Source organism: Boeremia exigua, assembly GCF_020726555.1.
Source record: "Boeremia exigua strain MPI-SDFR-AT-0100 chromosome Unknown C7974scaffold_11, whole genome shotgun sequence".
NCBI lineage: Eukaryota > Fungi > Ascomycota > Dothideomycetes > Pleosporales > Didymellaceae > Boeremia > Boeremia exigua.
Genome location: NW_025763528.1, coordinates 1,253,380 through 1,271,621, shown reverse-complemented (window position 1 = coordinate 1,271,621; position 18,242 = coordinate 1,253,380). Strand labels below are relative to the sequence as shown.

Below are 18,242 nucleotides of genomic sequence, written 5' to 3'. Positions count from 1 at the left end.
GCGACATCGCCAGCTCCCAATCGCTCGCCAAAACACACCCGTGCCCTAGCCCATACACTGCGCCCGCTCCAACCCCAGCTTCTCCGCGCCCACGACCACCAAGCGTGCCTCACCACTGACACCTCCACCTCCACCACTACCCCACACCGCCTGCCGCCTGCCGCCTGCCGCCTGCTCGTCTCTTCCCGTCCGTCGCGCGCATGCGCCTTGCCCTTGACAATCCGCACGCTCGCCATGGACGGCTTCGACACCACCACCATGTCGTACCTAGCGACTCCCATGCTGATGCAGAACGTCTCTGGGTCTGATCAGCAGCACATGCAGATGCCTATGAACTCGCTAGATCAGTACGACCAGCGCTCTGTCTTTGACAACGAAACGTTCGCGTAAGCAGCGCCAGCCGTGGGTGCGATTGACTGCTGACCCCGGCGCACAGCAGCGAAGATGCCTTCTCGGTCTCGCAGTACCACATGCAGCACCCCGCGCCGCCCCTCAGGCGCTTTCCAAGCACCTACGAAGACCCGTTCTCCGACGTCCACAGCACCTACGAGCAATCGGTGCATCCACACGAGCAAAATGGCGTACCCGAAAGCCCCAATATCGATAGCAACAACAAGCTGCTGAGCTTCTCGCTACCAAGCGTTCCGTACACTGTTCTTGACCTCGGTCTGCAACAGAAAGTAACCATGTCCATGTCCGCCCAGCTCCACGGCATGTTCTTCCTTGCCGAGTCGCCATGGGCTACAGCCGGCGATGTGCAACCTCCACCCTCGGAATTGACTTGCTATCGCCGCAATCTCTTCCAGATTACTGGCACCGTCACGCTACCGAGGAGCATGCACGTAGTCCTGACTGATCACGGCGACCAAATACCCATACTTGGCCAGGAGCTCACCATATCTGCGACCGAGTCTCTTGAAGGCAATTCCGTCAAGATCATTTCGGTGCCGTGGAAAACGCCTGCCACGAGTACGGTGCCGATTGAAGACAAAACAGAGAAGGAACCTCCCACATATCCTTTGGATCTGTCGACAGGCCAGGACATGGACAGCAATTACGTCTCTTTCCCCATAAGCTGGAAGCGATTGCAATTTCGCATTGCAACCGCTAATAATGGGAGGAGAAAGGAGCTGCAGCAGCACTTCGTGGTGCGTCTGAAGGTTGTAGCAACGCTCGCTAATGGCGCCAAGATACCCATGTGCGAGATTCACTCAAGCGCAATCATTGTACGCGGCAGAAGTCCCAGAAACTTCCAGTCGCGCAAAGACATGCCCATCAGTGGTGGAACTACGCAGGCGCGCAAGTCTCACATCCCCCAGCAGCCGAGTCGCACGACCACCGGAGAGACCGTGCAGACCAGCCAGAGCCACGGACAGAACAACATGACATCGACTGTGAAAACAGAAAACATGATGCAGATGCCGTACGACTTCAATGCGAATGAAGTGCCAGTGTCACCAGACTTTCTCGACTGGAAGATCCCCGGTGGAGGTGCCATGACTGCGATACCTCCAGACCCACCGTCATCTCAAATGATGCATGCAACGCCATACGCGCAATCAACACCCGAGGTCTCAAGAAGCGTTCCTCCTTCACAACGAACGCCGATAGCTCCAGTCACTCTATCACTTACTGATGATGAGCCAAAGAAAGCACCATCGCCAGTGGAGCATGCCAGAAAACGCACTGCACCACCGCGACCGCCTTCATTCTCTATAGGCGTCATCAACAGCCCTGACGAGAGCGCTGATCTTCTCTATGAGTATTTTCCTCTTGGTCTCGATGACTGGATGCCGCCTGTCGACGCCGTCTACCGCCCACATGTCGTTCATCACACCAACTTACCACAAGATCCGTCATCTCTTGAGCGGAAGAGTCGATCGAAACGGTACTTTGAAGCCTCTGTTTATTGAAACATCAAAATCGAATGTCTTCAGCCATGCAGTTGCAATGTCATTCCCTACCGGGGATACGCTTCGTCTAGGTCGTTGTTTGTACCTGCGTGGCGTCGAGAATTTCTTAACTGAAGTTCGATATTCAAGTGAATATTCCGACACGTCCTCACTCTTCTTGACCGAGGGATACGTAAAGTGCATCCATGATGGATCACACTCGCCGGATTGGGTCGACAGGCTTCTTGAAGCAAATGCTTGACAGGTAAATGTCGCCGAGTCCGCAGCTTGGCCCTGCGCACGCTTGCATCTTTTCTTCGTACACAATTCCACCTGCTCGGTCGTCAGTTCTTGACTCTCAGCGAGCATAATTACTTCGCCTTACGACCGTTACGACTTTCCTCGTATCACCTGATCGCAACGACCGGGCTCTATCAGGGTTATTTCGGATGTCAGATGTTTCGTTACTGTACCAGATTGTGGTTTTTTTTTCTGGCGTTGGCTACAGGCAGCACTATATCCACCGATTGCGAATTCAATGAGTACTCTTTAAGCACACATGATGATTTACAACCCGACATGTCTTTTGGATGGTTACGGTTACAGGGCACAACGGCCAGGTCACAACACCTCTACTGCAACCTCTTGTAAAGCACGCCTTCCCACGACAAGTTACCATTCGTCACTTTCACAGCCCGAACGCAACAACCGCTTGCAGCAGGATGGCGCGAGGATGTAACAGCAGTCAGCATGTCAGCAACGCCATCACGTTCGTAACGGTTCAGCTCTAGAAGAGATGGGTGACTATCTTTTGCGCAAATTTCTGCTGCCTGCTCAAAATTGTTCTGCCAGAGAAAAGTAAAGAGATGTGATCAATACCAAGCACACAAATAAAGTTCGTGTTGGCCAGATCAATATGAAACAATGTGGTCAAAGACAGCATATGTTGTGCTTGGTGCTGTGGTGTTGTTGTGGCATCCCGCCGATGGTCACCGACGATGCAACGTTCCATGGCCTCTGCATCCACATATCGGTCTCGGCATTCTCCATCCTCACACGTGCATCACGATCTTCGTTTTTCGAGTAATCAGGCTACACTCTACAGGAGCTTGGATTCCTGAAGATATCAGCACCGAACACCGGGCAGACAAGGCTTGGCTACCCTTGGCTTGTGGGTCGTCAATGATCCACGTGGGACTTTGTGGATACGAGTAGCTTCCACCGATCAGTGCCTTACAACTCACTAAGACAACCTCATTTCCAGGAAGAAATTGCTGAAAAGAGCAGGTGGAAAGCATCTTGCCAGCTGAGGCTTCACGCTCGATGGTACAGTTTCAGGGTCGTGTCATCAGGGTGACACTGCAGGTGGAGTGTCGTCAAGACTCACTCAAGTATCGCGAGATCGAGACCAGCCCTTGTTCCTGCATTTAGTCACTACGCTAAAAGCCAAAGTGTAAGGAACGAATGAGGAATTCCACCTACCCCATACACGCCACCCTCCGGCCCACGTCTCTTGCATGCTACACACATGCCTTATCAGCCATGTGGCTGCAGACGTCAAGACACCATGATACCCTCCCCTTGCTACGATATAAGCCTTGCACATGCTCCACATTCTCCACACTGATCCTGGCCCCTGAGCGCGATACCACGCGTCCATACCGCCCGCGCCTGCACAATGCGATTATCCTGCCATGTTTCATCCGCGTGCATCCGCCCATGCCTCCATGGCTCCGTGACTGCTACTACCTCGTAGAGAGCACTCCATTACCTCGTGTCTGATGCATGAGACCGGAAGGGGCTCGATCGGCGACGATGCATCCGGTTCTCGAGGGAGGTTGAGTCCTCCACCGGATGTGACTTAGACCTTGATCCGCCGAAAGTGGGAGGGTAAGACTCGCGGACAGTCTGCTTTGTCATCACAGCTATTGAATTAAGAGAAAGAACAGCGGGGCCAGACGTGATAGGATAGTGGTTGATAATTGCATTCGATGGTGTGTGGACTGATACCTAGTCCCTAACAACTGCAATGCGATGTAAACCGAAAACGCCTAGGGAACTCGTTCCTTCATGTCCCCTAATGCTACCATGAGCCCAATGGCCGATCTAGACGACCGGAGATGCAAGAAACCTGTAGCCAAAACATATGTACAAAACTCCATCGCTGAAAGGGTATAGAGCGAAATGCTTGTGATGCGCGTGTGACACCATGTCTCGTATCAGCACCAGCCCGTGGTGCCGTTTGCAAGCTGGCTTACTGGCCTTCGAGACTGCAGACGGAGACGGCGGCGCCGAAGATGGCGGACTCGATTGCGATCTCGAGCTTGATCGAGTCTGACTCGGCGCCAGATGCAACGGCAAGCTCGTTCAGGTGCTCCTGGCACAACTCTTTGAACAGCGGGTACTTCTCGATCACAGAGCCGTTGCAGCCAATGCTCATCCGACCGGCGGAGGCTGGCGTGAGGCCCTCAGCAGTGGTGCGCAAAGCCCATAGAGCATGGATTCCCGTGGCGAGGAAACCCGCAGCACGGTGCGAGACAAGCTGAGAAATCTGGCGCACGAATTGGATGTCGTTGTAGGAGGGCGGCTTGCTGAGAGGGTGCTTGGTTTGAAGCAATGCAGTGGCGATGCTGAGGTGCTTTGAGCCGTCCATTTCCATTGCCGCAATTGTTCCTGTGTCCAAAGAGTAGGGCTCATTCATCTTCGCTGGCAATTCCCCACTGAATAGCCCCGCAGTACGGACAGCCTCAACGATGATCAACCGGACGATTTCCCCGAGGTAACGACCGCTGATCATGTGCTCAAATGGCTGGAAATCCGGTCTCATGTGCGTTGCATTGAGTTGATCATCCCATCGAGTGGTCGGGAAGACGTTTTTCCCGAACATGCTACATTCGGTGTTGACAAGGACATGCGTGGCCTCGTCTAGCCATTTTTGGGGGTAGCCTTTGTACTTGGATGACGCAAGTGACGAAATGGGCAGGTGCACGGCAATATTGAACCCTGTACCGAGGATCACAGCAACGCGCGTTGATGGATCCTCGTAAGCCCGTGACAGCAAGGTTGCAGCTGAATCGTTGACAATAGAATCCATGTGCACAGGTAAACCCTAGTTGATGGTCAGTTATGTGCTTGATGACGGTCATGACGTAAAGCATACCCTTTTCCTGCACGGTGCCATTATCAGTTCGCTAAGGTCTTGACCAAGAACACCATCAGTTGCGTGGAATCCTTTGCCCATGTCAAGAAGGTTCCCGCTGCGTACTGAAGTTTGTCTGAAAATTGTCAGTTGTAGTGTCGAGAAGGGTATCTGTACACATACTCAATCGGAAAAGACCAGGCCAGACCTATAGGAAAGCTGTCCATATTGTCGACTTTGTGAGGGGGAGCATCTGCAAGGGCAATCTCGATCTTCTCTGCCATCCAGTCGAAGAAATCAGTCCCTCGGCGCTGACGAACTTTCTCATCGATCTTGAAGCTTTTCATATTGACGATGCGCATATTCTTGGCACCGGGCTGCTCGCCGTTCAGCTCTACCAGAGCAATGCGGAACGTCGAGCCGCCAACATCGAGTGCTAGGTACGTCCCTTTTTCAAGCCCCGTTGGCAATTTGTGGTTGTATGATGGCAGCATGCAAATGTCACTAGCTTGTAACTTTGGGGGTAAATTGCTCCTGTAGTCCTGCGGAGATTTGTTGCAGCCTTGCTGTGTCCAGGGGGTCCTCCAGCTGGCGCTGGACTTCGCGCAAGAAGTCGTCCATAGTGCGATCGTAGGTCCGCAGAGCCTCACGCATGTTGCGCTTCCGTGAGGTCAACGGCAGGACGGTATGGATCAATGAAGGAAGCATGGCTAACTGCTTCAGAGCCGCAAGTAGGCCCTGCCAAAAATGAAGCATGGGCTGTTTGTACCAACAGCGGTTGTCGTTGTTGGTCAACGAATGGTGACTGCTATCCGAAGCGCCGTTGTAGTCGAAATGTTGGGTGACGCGGCGGCTTTTGAATCGTCTCAACGTCAGGGAGGGCATGGAGGGGCAGAGTGTGGTGAAAGTAGCAACGACAGCGGGGCCAGGTCTTAGAAATGAAAGTCGTTTGCGTGTGTTATATCAGACTCGCAAAAACCAGCAAGATTCTTCCAGTACTGTGGATTCCAATGCACAGCGAGGTTGCTGCGGGCCGGTGGTGACCGATATCGCCTGGTGATACGACCATCCAGAGCAAAAACGTTGTATCTGCTAGAAGCACGGCAGCAAGGACGCTGGTCGCGGCCAGCGTCGCTGGCGCCAGGCAAGGCGAGTGCAGGCAGGGCGAGCGTTGGTGGGGTTTCTTTGCTACGTTACATTCGATCACACGCTTAGCCACATGAAGGCGCGAGGCCGGAACTCCAGCGGATGGCCCGCCGCGATTCAGTTAAATTGCAGGCGTCCTGCGGCTGTGGCGATCTCACTTGTCCATATGTGCGACCACGGACAAGGGAATCTATTGCGGTAAACTTGGAAATAATGTTCTGCAGCCCGCGGCATGAGCGAACGGGTGCACGTGCCCTTCCCGCTTTTTTGCGGCAAATCGTTTCCATCAGCCAGGTAGCCGTGTGTGGTTAATCAAACGCCTCGATCCAATACTCCGACGTCGTCACTGACTGAGGCGTTTATGCGCATCGAGCATGTTATGCAATACGGCTGCTTTGAAGCAAACGATCATCCGTTAGGCATCTAGTGACGTTCGTCGATAACACAACCTACCCCGCATGTCCGCATGTAACACGCTGCCTCGTGGCTAGGGTGCAGTGAGCCCGTACTCGAGCCTGGATTGAAACCTCGTGTTGCGTACCGTGGCTGGCGAGAACGAGCTTGTTGGGGGTATCCAGCAAGCCCTGTATACTCCAGCAAGGACAAGTTTGCCAGCCTTGCGCAAAGCAATACACATTCAGGAATGCCTCTGGGATGACACCAAAGGGATCAAACGTTCCATTGCATTCGAAACCGCTGTGTACATATCTGACGCAGGGTAGAGGGTCCCTTGGGAGCTTCCTCAAGGGACAACAAACATACCGTCATTGGGTGCTACAAGCTTGTGCGGCTCCATGAAACGACCGCAGCAGGGGATTCGAGATCTCTTTTGCGTGTTTGTAGCACAGTAGAAGTTATGGTGCACCTTCACGGAAGAGAACGTGGCTGCTGGGAATCCTTGGGTCTGGCCACCTCTGGTATCAACCATCATCAAAGGTATCAGGGGTGTGGCGAACCGAGTTCACCTTCGCTGATTGATGACATGACATATGGTCTGGTCTATGAAGTCTTCTTCACTGTGTGGATACATTGTTACGAGCCCTCCAGTGCCACTCATCTTTCAGTATCAGATATTGGTGTTCACAGAGACACGATCGATCGGATGGTTCACAGATATGGATTGATTAGAGAATCGATTTGCTGGACTCGCTACTATTGCTGCCGCTCGATGCATGTGAGAATGAAGGACCCGGGGTATCGCACAGAGACCTGTCAAACAGCTCGGTAATCGAGTGTCTGAGACACAGGCAACATTACTCTGCGAAGTGATATACAGGAAAGATTCGGGCCAAATATGGTATCCAACATGTTAGGAAATTGTCAACACAGTCATCCCTATCCAAGACTACAATAAGATACTCTCATGATTCGTGGAACTTGCGGTCAAAGAAGACTAGACTTTCTCAACATCATCGTTCGCGGAGGAGAGGCGAGCCTTTGGGGCAACTTCAGCGACAGTCTCGTCGGTGAAGGCGATGTCCTCCTCGATCGGCACCGTGTCTTTGACCTTCAAGAGGATGACAGGAAGGGCAATAAGCAAGCTACCACCAAGGAGACCCCAGTTGGTAGCGAACATGTCCATGTATTCGATGCCGTTGTTGTCCAGGGCCCACGTGATAGCGCCACCAGCAGATTGAATACCTTTGTAAAAACCAGCGAAGTTCGCAAGTTTACGGCCGTTGTTGGTCAGAGCACCCATGAACCAGTAGACGCAGGTCTGCCATGCGGCATCGGAGAAACCATAAAACATGTAAAGAACAAAGGGACCTGCGTAACCAGAGTCCGACCAGTCCTTCTTGGGGTTGGTCGGGTCAGCAGCCCAGGCTCGATCGTAGGTTGTCTGAAACATGTAGCCGAAACCCCAGACGAGCATGATGGTAGTAAAGAGAGCGGCCCAGGCAGCCTTGGCACGCGTCGTACGGCGGACTCCCTTGAAGTCGAGGGCAAAACCGAAGACGTATGCGCCAACAATTTGCATGATGTAGTAGACTACACCGTTCAGTGCTCGAGTCCGTGTGTTGAAGTACGCGCCGTTGACCTCGGTGAAGTGGTAGGCGTAGAACCAGTTAGATGCCAGGAACATTGGGAACAGGGCGATGATGTATGGGTCAGTCACGAAAGTCTCGCCGAGACCAATGATCTCAGACTTCCATGAAGGGTGCTTCATGACAATAACCTTAGAGCCATCAGCACGGATAACGTCCCGTGCATCGACAAGTGTCCATGAGAGCGCAGCGCCAATGATGGTGAGGATAAGGAACCCAACGTAGGTGCCATCGTTAACTGAGGATGCCGTAGTGGTGTGCATGTTCTGACCCAGAGGAATCTAGCGATTGTTAGGACATTGTGTGTTACACAGGCTAGCGAGTGACTTACCAGACTGCCAATCACAGCACCCAGATTGAAGATCATCCAGAACCAGGAAATGTAACGGCCCTTAGACTCCTCGGGAGGGTAGGACATCATAATGGCGCCTTGAGCACACCAGAGCAGACCAGCACACACACCGAGAAGTGCGCCTGCAAAGGTGGTGAAGCCCAGATTCTGGGTGTGGTTGTAGCTCAGGTAGGATGCGACGTATACGGAGTAGCCAATGCCACCGAAGGAGAGCGCAGTGCGGATTCCCAACTTGTTGGTGAAGGTTCCCGCGAAGAAACCGACGACAGCGAACGTGGAGTACAGGGCGGTGTTTGCCTGGTTGTTCGCGGTCGGGTCAAGCTGACCACCTCCTCCCATGCCATTGAGAGCATTAAACATACCCGGGCACATGAAGCACACGAGAGAGACGATCACAAGCTGGACGGGAGGCGAAGCCATCCAGGGCAACTTGTAGCCGAAGACGCTGAAGCGCTTGTACTTCCATGAGTTCGGAAGTTGCAGCGTGGTGCTGTCGCTCAGTGAGTGTTCTGGAGTATGGACATCATGCGCGGGGACGGCGCTCTTCTCGTCGTTGGTGGTGGTTGACATTGTGCAACGCGCAATATGGGAAGAGCGACGGCAGTTGCAATGTGTGGAGTCGATCTCGCGGGTGCAGCGGCGAGTTGGTTGAACAAGGCAAGAGAAGAACGGGAGAGCGAGCGATATGAAGTTAAGATATCGGGCTGCCGCTCAGACCACGCCCGATTCCCTGGCTATAAATAAGCGGGGTTGGTGGAGTGAAGGCTGTTAGCAAGGGTCGCCGCTCCCATTGACTGTTAAAGGGCGGGGGCGTGTCGCGTGCAGCCTGAGAACAGCATTGGAAAGGCACCAGCGATGCGCCAACTGGAACCCGAGCTGGCAGGAGGCGTTCGTGTTGGCAGATCACCAACCTGGCCTGTGCCACCGCCAGACGACGTCTTCTGGTAGCTCGACGCGGCCGCATGTGGAGCTTCCCTGTTATCGGGAGATTGCCTGACTCGCGCTAGTCATGGTGCGTGTAACCTCAATGCTACTCACCGTGCATCCACACGCCCGCTATCTTCACTATCACCACCATACCCACCATCGTCGTGCTGCTCCGTTGATATGCGAAGAGAACCTGGTGATGCTGGCTATCTCGTCGTGAATTGCTGTGACTAATGGGGCGGCAAGCATCAGCGCCAGAACAAACAGGGCTATGGCTCATGCTGCTGTGACATGGTCCCTCGCCTGTCAGCTTCCAGAGATAGGCGCGTTGTACCACCACGTTCACTTCTGCGTCCATCGCACTGCATCGTGAGCCATCTGACCCACCACGAGAGCGCACCATGGTCTGCTAGACGGAAGGAGCATCGATGCTAGCCATGGCCCACGATCGCATCCGGAACTTGTCGCCGCTGTCACGTTCTGACAAAGGAGACCCTGATTGATGAACGAGCTTGCAACCTGAGTCCCCCCGCAAAAGTGACGTGAATACGCCGAGGGCTCCGGAGAGCTCTCAAATATCTTCGTCCTGCTGGAGGACGATTGCTGCGTCCACAAGATCCCTACTGCTCACCTCAGAACAATTCCGGTCATCAGGCCACACGCTTCACCATGTATGCTCATGCGAGAGCCTGCTTATGCTCGATAGTACGCTTACCGCTTCTAGGCGGCTGATCATTCGCGACGAACCACAGGCTGCGTCCAAGTATATCGCAGACTACATCATTGGTGCTTATTCCCGCAGCTCCCTTACGCATGAGGCAGGTCGCTAACGTTGATGCATACAGAACGTATCAAACAATTCAATCCGACTGCTGAACGACCATTTGTGCTCGGTCTGCCCACCGGCAGCAGTCCTGTCCTCATTTACCAGCATCTTGTTCAACGGCATAAGTCTGGAGAGATCTCCTTTCGCGATGTGGTCACCTTCAATATGGTACGAAATATTGACCCTGCGTTGTCTCGACCCACCCTTGCCTCAGAGTGTGGCACAGCACCATGGCTTCGAGGAAAAGAGGCTGACCCGACCAGGATGAGTATGTTGGGATTCCACGGAGCCACCCCGAGAGTTACCACAGCTTCATGTACAAGCACTTCTTCTCCCATGTCGACGTGAAACCAGACAATATCAACATCCTCAACGGTAATGCTTCCGATCTTGAACTCGAGTGTCACAACTATGAGGAGAAAATCAAAGCCGTCGGCGGCATTGAGCTATTTCTGGGCGGTATCGGGCCCGACGGCCATATCGCTTTTAATGAACCCGGTTCCAGCCTCAAGTCTCGCACACGTGTGAAGACCCTTGCGTACGATACGATTCTTGCCAACTCACGATTCTTCGGTAATGACCTGGACCAAGTGCCCAGGATGGCACTGACAGTCGGAGTCCAGACGGTACTCGATGTGAGTGTCACCAACGTGTACGTGCTCACCTCAACAGTGTGGCTGATGTGACCCCAGGCGCGCGAGGTCGTCATCATTATCACCGGTGCGCACAAAGCATTGGCTCTACAAAGATGCATCGAAGGCGGTGTGAATCACATGTGGACGCTGTCTAGCCTCCAGGCCCACCCTCATCCAATGATCGTGGTCGACGAGGATGCCACACTAGAGCTGCAGGTCAAAACGGTTAAGGTACACAACACCAGCCCCCTGGCGCAATTCATCAGTGCAAATCGCAAGGGATCAAAGCTGAAACTCGACAGTACTTTAAGAGCATTGAGATGGTAGCCAGTGAGCTCGGGTTCCGACAAAAGATGCCGCGAAAAAGGGATTCTTTCATCGACGAGGGTGCCTTGCTCGTTCCCGCCCGGAACCAAGCCAACGGTATCAACTTGACTGTGCCACATCACGACATATCGCGGTCCGCAAGTCCTGTGTTCGAGCCAATGAGTGCCCGCCTTGACGACGAGGATGCTGCAGCGAAGATCAAGGAGTCCTGGGACGCTGTTGAAGATCAGCCGTCCGTTCGCATGAGCGCTCGCGTTGCCGGCTGAATACATCCTCCGTTGCCAAGGCGCCTGTGCACTGCAAATTGCATAAACACTCGTTTCGTTTTGTATTTCCGGCTTTGTACTGACGAGACTGGTTAAGAATGTCATCTTAGCAAATCAAGGGCGCTCCTTGCCTGATTGAAACAAATCGAGTACAGGCCCGAAAGTGTTCAGACAGATGTGATAGTGCGCTGGGCTATGGTTGTGCCCGGTATGATGTGCATGTTAGGCTTGTATGCTAGATAGATTGCTGTCAAATCGACAGACTGATCTAGTCGTGTACGTGTGTGCGTTGATGGCTAGAGACGTGAGTTGTGCAACAGGCGTCAGTCAGTCATTGCAATATGTAGCACGTTACCGAACTTTGTACTGTAATCAATTAATTGATTCTATTGTACGTTGAGATAGGAAATGACTTCCTTGTAACCGTAAGTGAACCACCATAAGTGGTTGATGATACTAAAAGAAGATTGCAATCGACGGACAAAGAAAACAGACTCGCTATGCTAATAGGAGAAAATTCTCGCTATCATAAAAAGATCGTAACAGAACGCTGTACAGAGAAAGGTCGTGATGCGCTTCCGTGAAACGCAGACAACTATAAGAAACCCAAGCTGCCTCAATGCAGAACAGTCTTTCGTGGAAAGATTATCGAAACATGGTCGGGTATCTCGAAAGAAATATACCATGATGCTTTTGCTGGAACAGATCCCAGCTGTTGTCATCAAAAAGGCCATTGCCCGCGCAGCATGCCTCCCGTTTATAGGGAAGACTCCTCCCAGTCACTAGCTGAGATGGGATCATGCCAACGCAGATCAAGACAATGAGAGTCGAAAGGTAAGCACGCAGGGAGGCTCGTCAGCAGCATCTGCCACCTTTGGACTTTTGAGCCCGATTTATGTCCTGCTCCCAGTCCTGTTGAGGACCTCCGACTCCAGGCGTGGCTGGAAATCCAAGCCAGCTCCGACGTTTGTCGCCAGCACCAATGCGAAAGCTTCCATTCCCATTTCCAGGGTAGTCAAAGTATCCATTGGTGTTGCCGTGCACGTCAATACCAGGTGTCATGCCAGCCATGGCGAGCTGCCTTTGCTCAACCTCAAATCTGCGTTGCTGTTGTTCGACAAGTTTCCTCGTGATGACGCGGAACACCTCGTCCACGCCTTCGCCATCCTTTGCGCTGATTTCGTGGCAGCAGTCCCAGCCAATATCTTGACCCCAGAAGCCACTGGATCTATTGCTCTGAGGAGATGCCATGGCGCCACTTCGGAAAGCTGCAGGTGTCGAGCCCCAGCCTCCAGAATGTCCATGAGATTCTTGCGTACTCTGGACAGGATAGAGTTGTTCGGCAATGTATGCTATACACCGCTCGAAAGGAACCTTGCGCTGCGAGGGATCTTCGGCAACCACGTCGGATTTTGTTCCCACAACATGCAGGATTATGTCGTCTCCGAGGTTCGTTTTGAGCTCGGTCAGCCAGCGCCCCATCTCTTCGAAGGATTGTGGGTCGGTGATGTCATAGCAAAGCACCGCCGCATTTGCACCTGTGTGAAATACATGTTAGCATGAGAACAGTGCTGGTGAACATATTGTCGGAAGTTCGACCTATCAGCGCGTAGTCTCGAAGAGTGGACCGTGTTATTCAGGCAGCTTTGCTAGCTGCGGCAACAACAGGGAAGGTTACAGGGAACGCTAGTCATCGAGAAAGGGGCAAGAAAAGGGACAAAGCACCAGGTGACCGCATGCCGTTGGGTCAGGAAGGAGCATATAGGCAGGCGCAAGTGTTGACATACCTCTGTAGTAGAGTTTAGAGATAGATCTGAACCGTTCTTGCCCTGCTGTGTCCCAAATTTGTAGCCGAACGACCGTCGAAGTATCAACATCGATGACTCGCTTCGTTAAGAATGATGCGCCTATGGTGGACTGCGTGGAAGGTGGTGCGAATGCGTTCTTCACATAGCGATGCACGAAAGAAGTCTTTCCTACACCCTGGCTGCCGAGCACTACAATCTTAGCTTCAAGACTGTTCGCCATATTGCCGTTTCGCCGATCGCAGGCGACTCTGATGAATTCGAGGTGTGCCGTTCAGGTGCGCTGGGGCGAATGTTACGGACGAGTCAGTTTGTTCTTATTCAGGGCATGCGGCTGTCCTGGTGGCTGTTGCGGTGGGTAACAAAAGAAAGTGAAGGCCGAACAAGTCTCATGGCGCGTGGTGAATCAGCGTGTGGCAGACACAAGAAGCAAGTCCTACGAGCTGCGACGTCAAGATGCGTGGGCCCGGCTCCTCTCACAGGCAGAGTGGATAGAAGGTGAGGGACAGCGGGCGGGCGCGTTTGCGCTAGATGAGCCTCTTGGCTGGTCAGGTGCTCGATTCACCTGCCGCGGAGGGCCTGGTCATCAGCGACATTGAGCATGCAGCGAAGATAGGCATTGCGCCCATCACGATCGGTCCTGGCAAACAAAGATTGAGCAGGCTGCGCGCTGCACGACAACGAGGTTTGTTGGACAACAAAGCAGTCTCTAGTCCGAACGCAATGCGCGTCATTGCCGCGCCCCCGCATTTGGATTCGCCCATGCGGCCGTGAGCTGGCAGGAGCCTTGCTGACCCACCGCCTACTCGCTTACATATGCAGACCCTCCGAGGGGCCGAACTCGCTCCTATCATAGGCATGGAATTACAATAGTCCGACTCGGGTTGCTCCTTTGGACGTGCCACGGCGGCCAGGCCAGCAGAAATGGAGTCTAACATAGGCCGTCCATGCAGCCGATACGTCCGACCGAGCACCCCGCAAAGAGATGTCCCGAGCTAATGTGGAGGAAATGGCCGTCACGAACCTGGACATTCCGCCCATCCTGCCTCTAGTGTCTGGAAATAAGTGAAGGCTCTCAATAAATTGGATTGTACTTCTCCGAGCCTCCTCCCTCCCCGGACCTTACGTTTCGCTCATTGTTACCCACGCCACCGTCATCATGAATCACTCGAGCAAGAACACACAGGCAGTCAAGCTCACAGGCGAGGACATTGCAAAGCACAACAGCCGCGACTCCTGCTGGGTCATTGTACACGGTCGCGCGTACGACGTCACCGAGTTCCTGCCAGAGCATCCTGGAGGTCCCAAGATCATCCTCAAATATGGTGGCAAAGATGCCACCGAGGAGTACGAACCCATTCACCCGCCAGACACACTCGAGAAGTACTTGCCAAAGGACAAGCACCTTGGCGAGGTGGACATGGGAACAGTCGCGAAGGAAGAGAAGGAGTTCGACCCTTACGAGGAGGAGAGACAGAAGAACATTGAGCGCATGCCTATTCTGGAGCAATGTTACAACCTAATGGACTTCGAGGCTGTTGCACGCAAGGTCTTGAAGAAGACAGCCTGGGCATACTACTCCAGTGCTGCCGATGACGAGATTGTAAGACGCTCGAGTTCAAACACGCTCCTATCGATCTAACACGCAACAGACTCTGCGGGAGAACCACAGCGCGTTTCACAAGATTTGGTTCCGCCCGCGGGTGCTCGTCGATGTCGAGAAAGTTGATATGTCCACCACAATGCTCGGCACCAAGGTCGACATCCCCTTCTACGTTACCGCCACGGCGCTTGGCAAGCTCGGACACCCAGAAGGAGAGGTCGTTCTGACCCGCGGCGCGAAGAAACACAACGTTATCCAGATGATCCCAACTCTAGCATCTTGTTCGTTTGACGAGATCATGGACGCAGCGGACGACCAGGTCCAATGGCTGCAGCTATACGTGAACAAGGATCGCGAAGTTACTAAGCGGATTGTACAATACGCAGAAAAGCGCGGCTGCAAGGGACTGTTCATTACAGTCGATGCACCGCAGCTCGGTCGCCGCGAGAAAGATATGCGATCAAAGTTCAGCGATGTGGGTTCTAGCGTCCAGAGCAGCGACGGGAAAGAAGTGGACCGAAGCCAGGGTGCTGCACGTGCCATCTCGTCCTTCATTGACCCGAGCTTGTCCTGGAAAGATATCGCTTGGTTCCAGAGCATCACTAAAATGCCCATTCTTTTAAAGGGCGTCCAATGCGTCGAGGATGTCATTCGCGCCGTCGAGGTCGGTGTACAGGGGGTTGTTCTCTCCAACCACGGTGGTCGCCAGCTAGACACAGCGCGCTCGGGTATTGAGGTCCTCGCTGAGGTCATGCCTGTGCTGCGTGCTCGCGGCTGGCAAGATCGCCTCGAAGTTTACATTGATGGTGGCATCAGGCGTGCGACTGACATTATTAAGGCTATGTGTCTTGGTGCAACTGGTGTTGGTATCGGGCGTCCATTTCTTTACGCCATGTCTGCTTATGGTCTCCCTGGCGTAGACCATGCCATGCAGCTGCTCAAGGACGAGATGGAAATGAACATGAGGCTGATTGGTGCTTCCAAGATCTCGGATTTGAATACCTCCATGATCGATACACGAGGACTAAGCACGCACAGCACGACGGTGCCAGTCGACACCCTCGGTCTCAATGTCTACGATGCACTTCAAGGACCCCAGGAGAAGGCTAAAGCAAAGCTCTGAGCTTCTGCCTTGGTCTTCTGTACACATGCATATATCTGGAGCGTTTAGATTTGTTCGATTTACTTGTAGGCATTATGTTTGAAAATAACAGCATACACCCAACTTGTTGAGTGCACCTTTAGTATTCATTTAATGATGCCATGGCTAACATGTTCACAAACATGACCACCCTCTAGTACGTGCACGTAAGAACGTGTGGTGATTTGTCCAGGATGGGACTGGGGTCGCAGTGGGGCTCGATGATCGTACCGAGATCACCGAACACTAGGTGAGGCGTAAGAGCCTCCCCTTCCTTCATCAGGACCTCAGCGTTCACGCGAGTATTGCATTTACCTCTGCATAATTTCGCTCCTTCAATTCGGAACAGGAACCTGTGGTCTCGGTGAAAGTTAAGCAGACATGAGCGCCTCAGATTCAACGGCGCAACCAGGCGTAGGCTGGGATGAAGCACAGTGCATGGCAGCGCTTGCACAACTCGAGCAGTTACAGACACAGGTTTGTCGACACCATGCTGTCGTGCGCAATGATACTGATAAACCTAGATCGACGATTTGCGCCTTGCGATACCCAGAATAATCGAGCCCTTCCACCGTCCACCGAACCCGTCAACCTTCAAATTATATTCACAAGGCGTCATCGGCTCCCAGAACGGTATAAAAGCTCTCAACGATGCATGGAAAGCTCCAGACGTACAGGAGATTCTTGCGCATACCAGGAAGAGCTACGAAACAAATACAGATTTGTCGTCCTCTATATCAATACCCTCGCATGGTTGGATAGAAAGAGAACGTCGTGAGCGAGAGTCGCGCAAAGGCAATGGGCAGCACACGGCTGTCGAAGACCACGGTGACAACTTGGACAACGAGACAATACTGCGCATCGTGGCGGAAATCCAAAAGGCACAACCGAACGTCAACATAGAGGCCCAGAACGACAACCGCAGCATAGTTGTACGAGACTCTGAGGCCCAGCGGATTCCAGTACTGATAAGAAGAGTAGATTCAATTTGTCGCTAACTCCCTAAGGCTTTCTTTCAAAGTCAACATCGAGCGCGAAGGCGACGCGCGACATAGACTCATCGCAGAGTGCTTAGGGACTTCAGAGCCCTTCTTGTCCATTACGCGGTGTCTAGCTTCACGACCATGCGCAGAAGATCTGATGTCCCTTCTAGTAAGATAACATCGACAATCTGTGATTGTGTTGGCTTTGTACTAAGACGAACAGAACATGATTGTTGCATACAAGACAGTGAAAGGCACATCCTGTGCTAGATGCACGAAGTTACTTGACGACACTACTCTGATTCCCACCGCCAGAAGAAACAAGCACATCACCGGCGCCAACGATACCCTAGAAACCGTTTGGGAAGCATTCCATGAGGGTTGTTTGTGAGATGACCCTCAGCGATACACTGCTGTTACTCGACGGTCACAGTCAGACCCAAGGCCTATAACGCTTAGACAATGGGAGGTACTCATTATCCTGGTACCAATTCCCATATAACGACCGAAACGCCTCCGGATACCCCTGTTTCCCGTTGGGCTCTGGCTGCCACTTGACGTCTGTCCAGGTGGCCTTGTTGAGCTTGCCGTACTTGCGAGTGCGGAAATCGTAGCTTAACCCTGGATTACGTCCACCAAGCATACCGTTGTGAGTCCAGGGTGCATACTTGGTTGACGACATGGACAGATCCTTGTCGCGATCATCGATGCAGGTCCAGTCAGCCCAGCGGGATCTGCTCTGTCGATTCTTTATGTAGTCCATCTTCTCAGCGCTCATGGCTATGTGGATATCGGGACCCTTACTATGCATGATGTCCTTCATGCGACCCCACTTGGACCCGTTTCTGCCATCCTTGGGCCAGATGAAAGCCTTTTGGGACTTGATGCCCCGGAATTTCTTCCCATCCTGGATCCAGGCACGGTGATCTCGACTGTATTCTTTGATGTTGCTTCGGTATGGCATGACTGCCGGATAGAATACAGGAAAGTGATAGTCCATGTTCGAGTAGTAGAGGCTGCAGGTAGAGGCTGCAGGTAGAGGCTGTAGGAAGAGGCTGTGGGTAGAGGCTGTGGTTCGAGGATGAGTATGATTAATCTTACGTCTGCTCTGTTCGATGTGTGACTTGTATAGTCTTCATCGTACAGCGTTTGTTG

The 18,242-nt window shown here is 52.9% G+C and overlaps 9 protein-coding genes across 9 annotated transcripts; 5 read left to right on the top strand and 4 right to left on the bottom strand.

Annotated features, from left to right (window-relative positions):
- Positions 1 to 142: 142 nt before the first annotated feature.
- C7974DRAFT_51202 (uncharacterized protein) lies at positions 143 to 2,131 on the top strand. The gene is made up of 2 exons (XM_046146767.1): positions 143 to 386; positions 437 to 2,131. The coding sequence occupies exons 1-2, from the start codon at positions 235 to 237 to the stop codon at positions 1,911 to 1,913; spliced, it is 1,629 nt and encodes a 542-aa protein (XP_045993542.1). The 5' UTR covers positions 143 to 234; the 3' UTR covers positions 1,914 to 2,131.
- A 548-nt stretch (positions 2,132 to 2,679) lies between these two features.
- On the top strand, positions 2,680 to 3,231 carry C7974DRAFT_51148 (uncharacterized protein). The gene has a single exon (XM_046146766.1). The coding sequence runs from the start codon at positions 2,817 to 2,819 to the stop codon at positions 3,105 to 3,107; it is 291 nt and encodes a 96-aa protein (XP_045993541.1). The 5' UTR covers positions 2,680 to 2,816; the 3' UTR covers positions 3,108 to 3,231.
- Positions 3,232 to 4,146: 915 nt separating this feature from the next.
- On the bottom strand, positions 4,147 to 6,166 carry C7974DRAFT_442546 (hexokinase-1; the record flags this gene model as incomplete). The annotated part of the gene is made up of 4 exons (XM_046145408.1): positions 5,632 to 6,166; positions 5,215 to 5,573; positions 5,053 to 5,167; positions 4,147 to 5,001 (listed from the first exon to the last, which is right to left on the bottom strand). The coding sequence occupies exons 1-4, from the start codon at positions 5,914 to 5,916 to the stop codon at positions 4,147 to 4,149; spliced, it is 1,614 nt and encodes a 537-aa protein (XP_045993540.1). The 5' UTR covers positions 5,917 to 6,166.
- Positions 6,167 to 7,277: 1,111 nt separating this feature from the next.
- C7974DRAFT_366293 (major facilitator superfamily domain-containing protein) lies at positions 7,278 to 9,144 on the bottom strand (the record flags this gene model as incomplete). The annotated part of the gene is made up of 2 exons (XM_046139843.1): positions 7,278 to 8,503; positions 8,554 to 9,144. 2 exons carry the CDS (start codon positions 9,142 to 9,144, stop codon positions 7,571 to 7,573), a joined length of 1,524 nt encoding a protein of 507 aa, XP_045993539.1. The 3' UTR covers positions 7,278 to 7,570.
- Positions 9,145 to 10,037: 893 nt separating this feature from the next.
- C7974DRAFT_51114 (glucosamine-6-phosphate deaminase) lies at positions 10,038 to 11,671 on the top strand. Its single transcript, XM_046146765.1, has 6 exons — positions 10,038 to 10,172; positions 10,226 to 10,287; positions 10,347 to 10,495; positions 10,591 to 10,962; positions 11,020 to 11,193; positions 11,265 to 11,671. Coding segments are annotated over exons 1-6 (1,050 nt in total). The 5' UTR covers positions 10,038 to 10,170; the 3' UTR covers positions 11,556 to 11,671.
- Positions 11,672 to 11,934: 263 nt separating this feature from the next.
- Positions 11,935 to 14,045, bottom strand: C7974DRAFT_402347 (P-loop containing nucleoside triphosphate hydrolase protein). The gene is made up of 2 exons (XM_046142692.1): positions 13,343 to 14,045; positions 11,935 to 13,093 (listed from the first exon to the last, which is right to left on the bottom strand). Exons 1-2 carry the CDS (start codon positions 13,581 to 13,583, stop codon positions 12,411 to 12,413), a joined length of 924 nt encoding a protein of 307 aa, XP_045993537.1. The 5' UTR covers positions 13,584 to 14,045; the 3' UTR covers positions 11,935 to 12,410.
- A 195-nt stretch (positions 14,046 to 14,240) lies between these two features.
- On the top strand, positions 14,241 to 16,188 carry C7974DRAFT_343093 (FMN-dependent dehydrogenase-domain-containing protein). The gene is made up of 2 exons (XM_046139308.1): positions 14,241 to 14,963; positions 15,013 to 16,188. The coding sequence occupies exons 1-2, from the start codon at positions 14,520 to 14,522 to the stop codon at positions 16,084 to 16,086; spliced, it is 1,518 nt and encodes a 505-aa protein (XP_045993536.1). The 5' UTR covers positions 14,241 to 14,519; the 3' UTR covers positions 16,087 to 16,188.
- Positions 16,189 to 16,392: 204 nt separating this feature from the next.
- On the top strand, positions 16,393 to 17,499 carry C7974DRAFT_51087 (uncharacterized protein). Its single transcript, XM_046146763.1, has 4 exons — positions 16,393 to 16,581; positions 16,629 to 17,036; positions 17,086 to 17,256; positions 17,311 to 17,499. Exons 1-4 carry the CDS (start codon positions 16,486 to 16,488, stop codon positions 17,476 to 17,478), a joined length of 843 nt encoding a protein of 280 aa, XP_045993535.1. The 5' UTR covers positions 16,393 to 16,485; the 3' UTR covers positions 17,479 to 17,499.
- C7974DRAFT_51092 (uncharacterized protein) lies at positions 17,339 to 18,219 on the bottom strand. The gene has a single exon (XM_046146764.1). It carries the CDS (start codon positions 18,085 to 18,087, stop codon positions 17,521 to 17,523), a length of 567 nt encoding a protein of 188 aa, XP_045993534.1. The 5' UTR covers positions 18,088 to 18,219; the 3' UTR covers positions 17,339 to 17,520.
- Between the last annotated feature and the right edge of the window lie 23 nt (positions 18,220 to 18,242).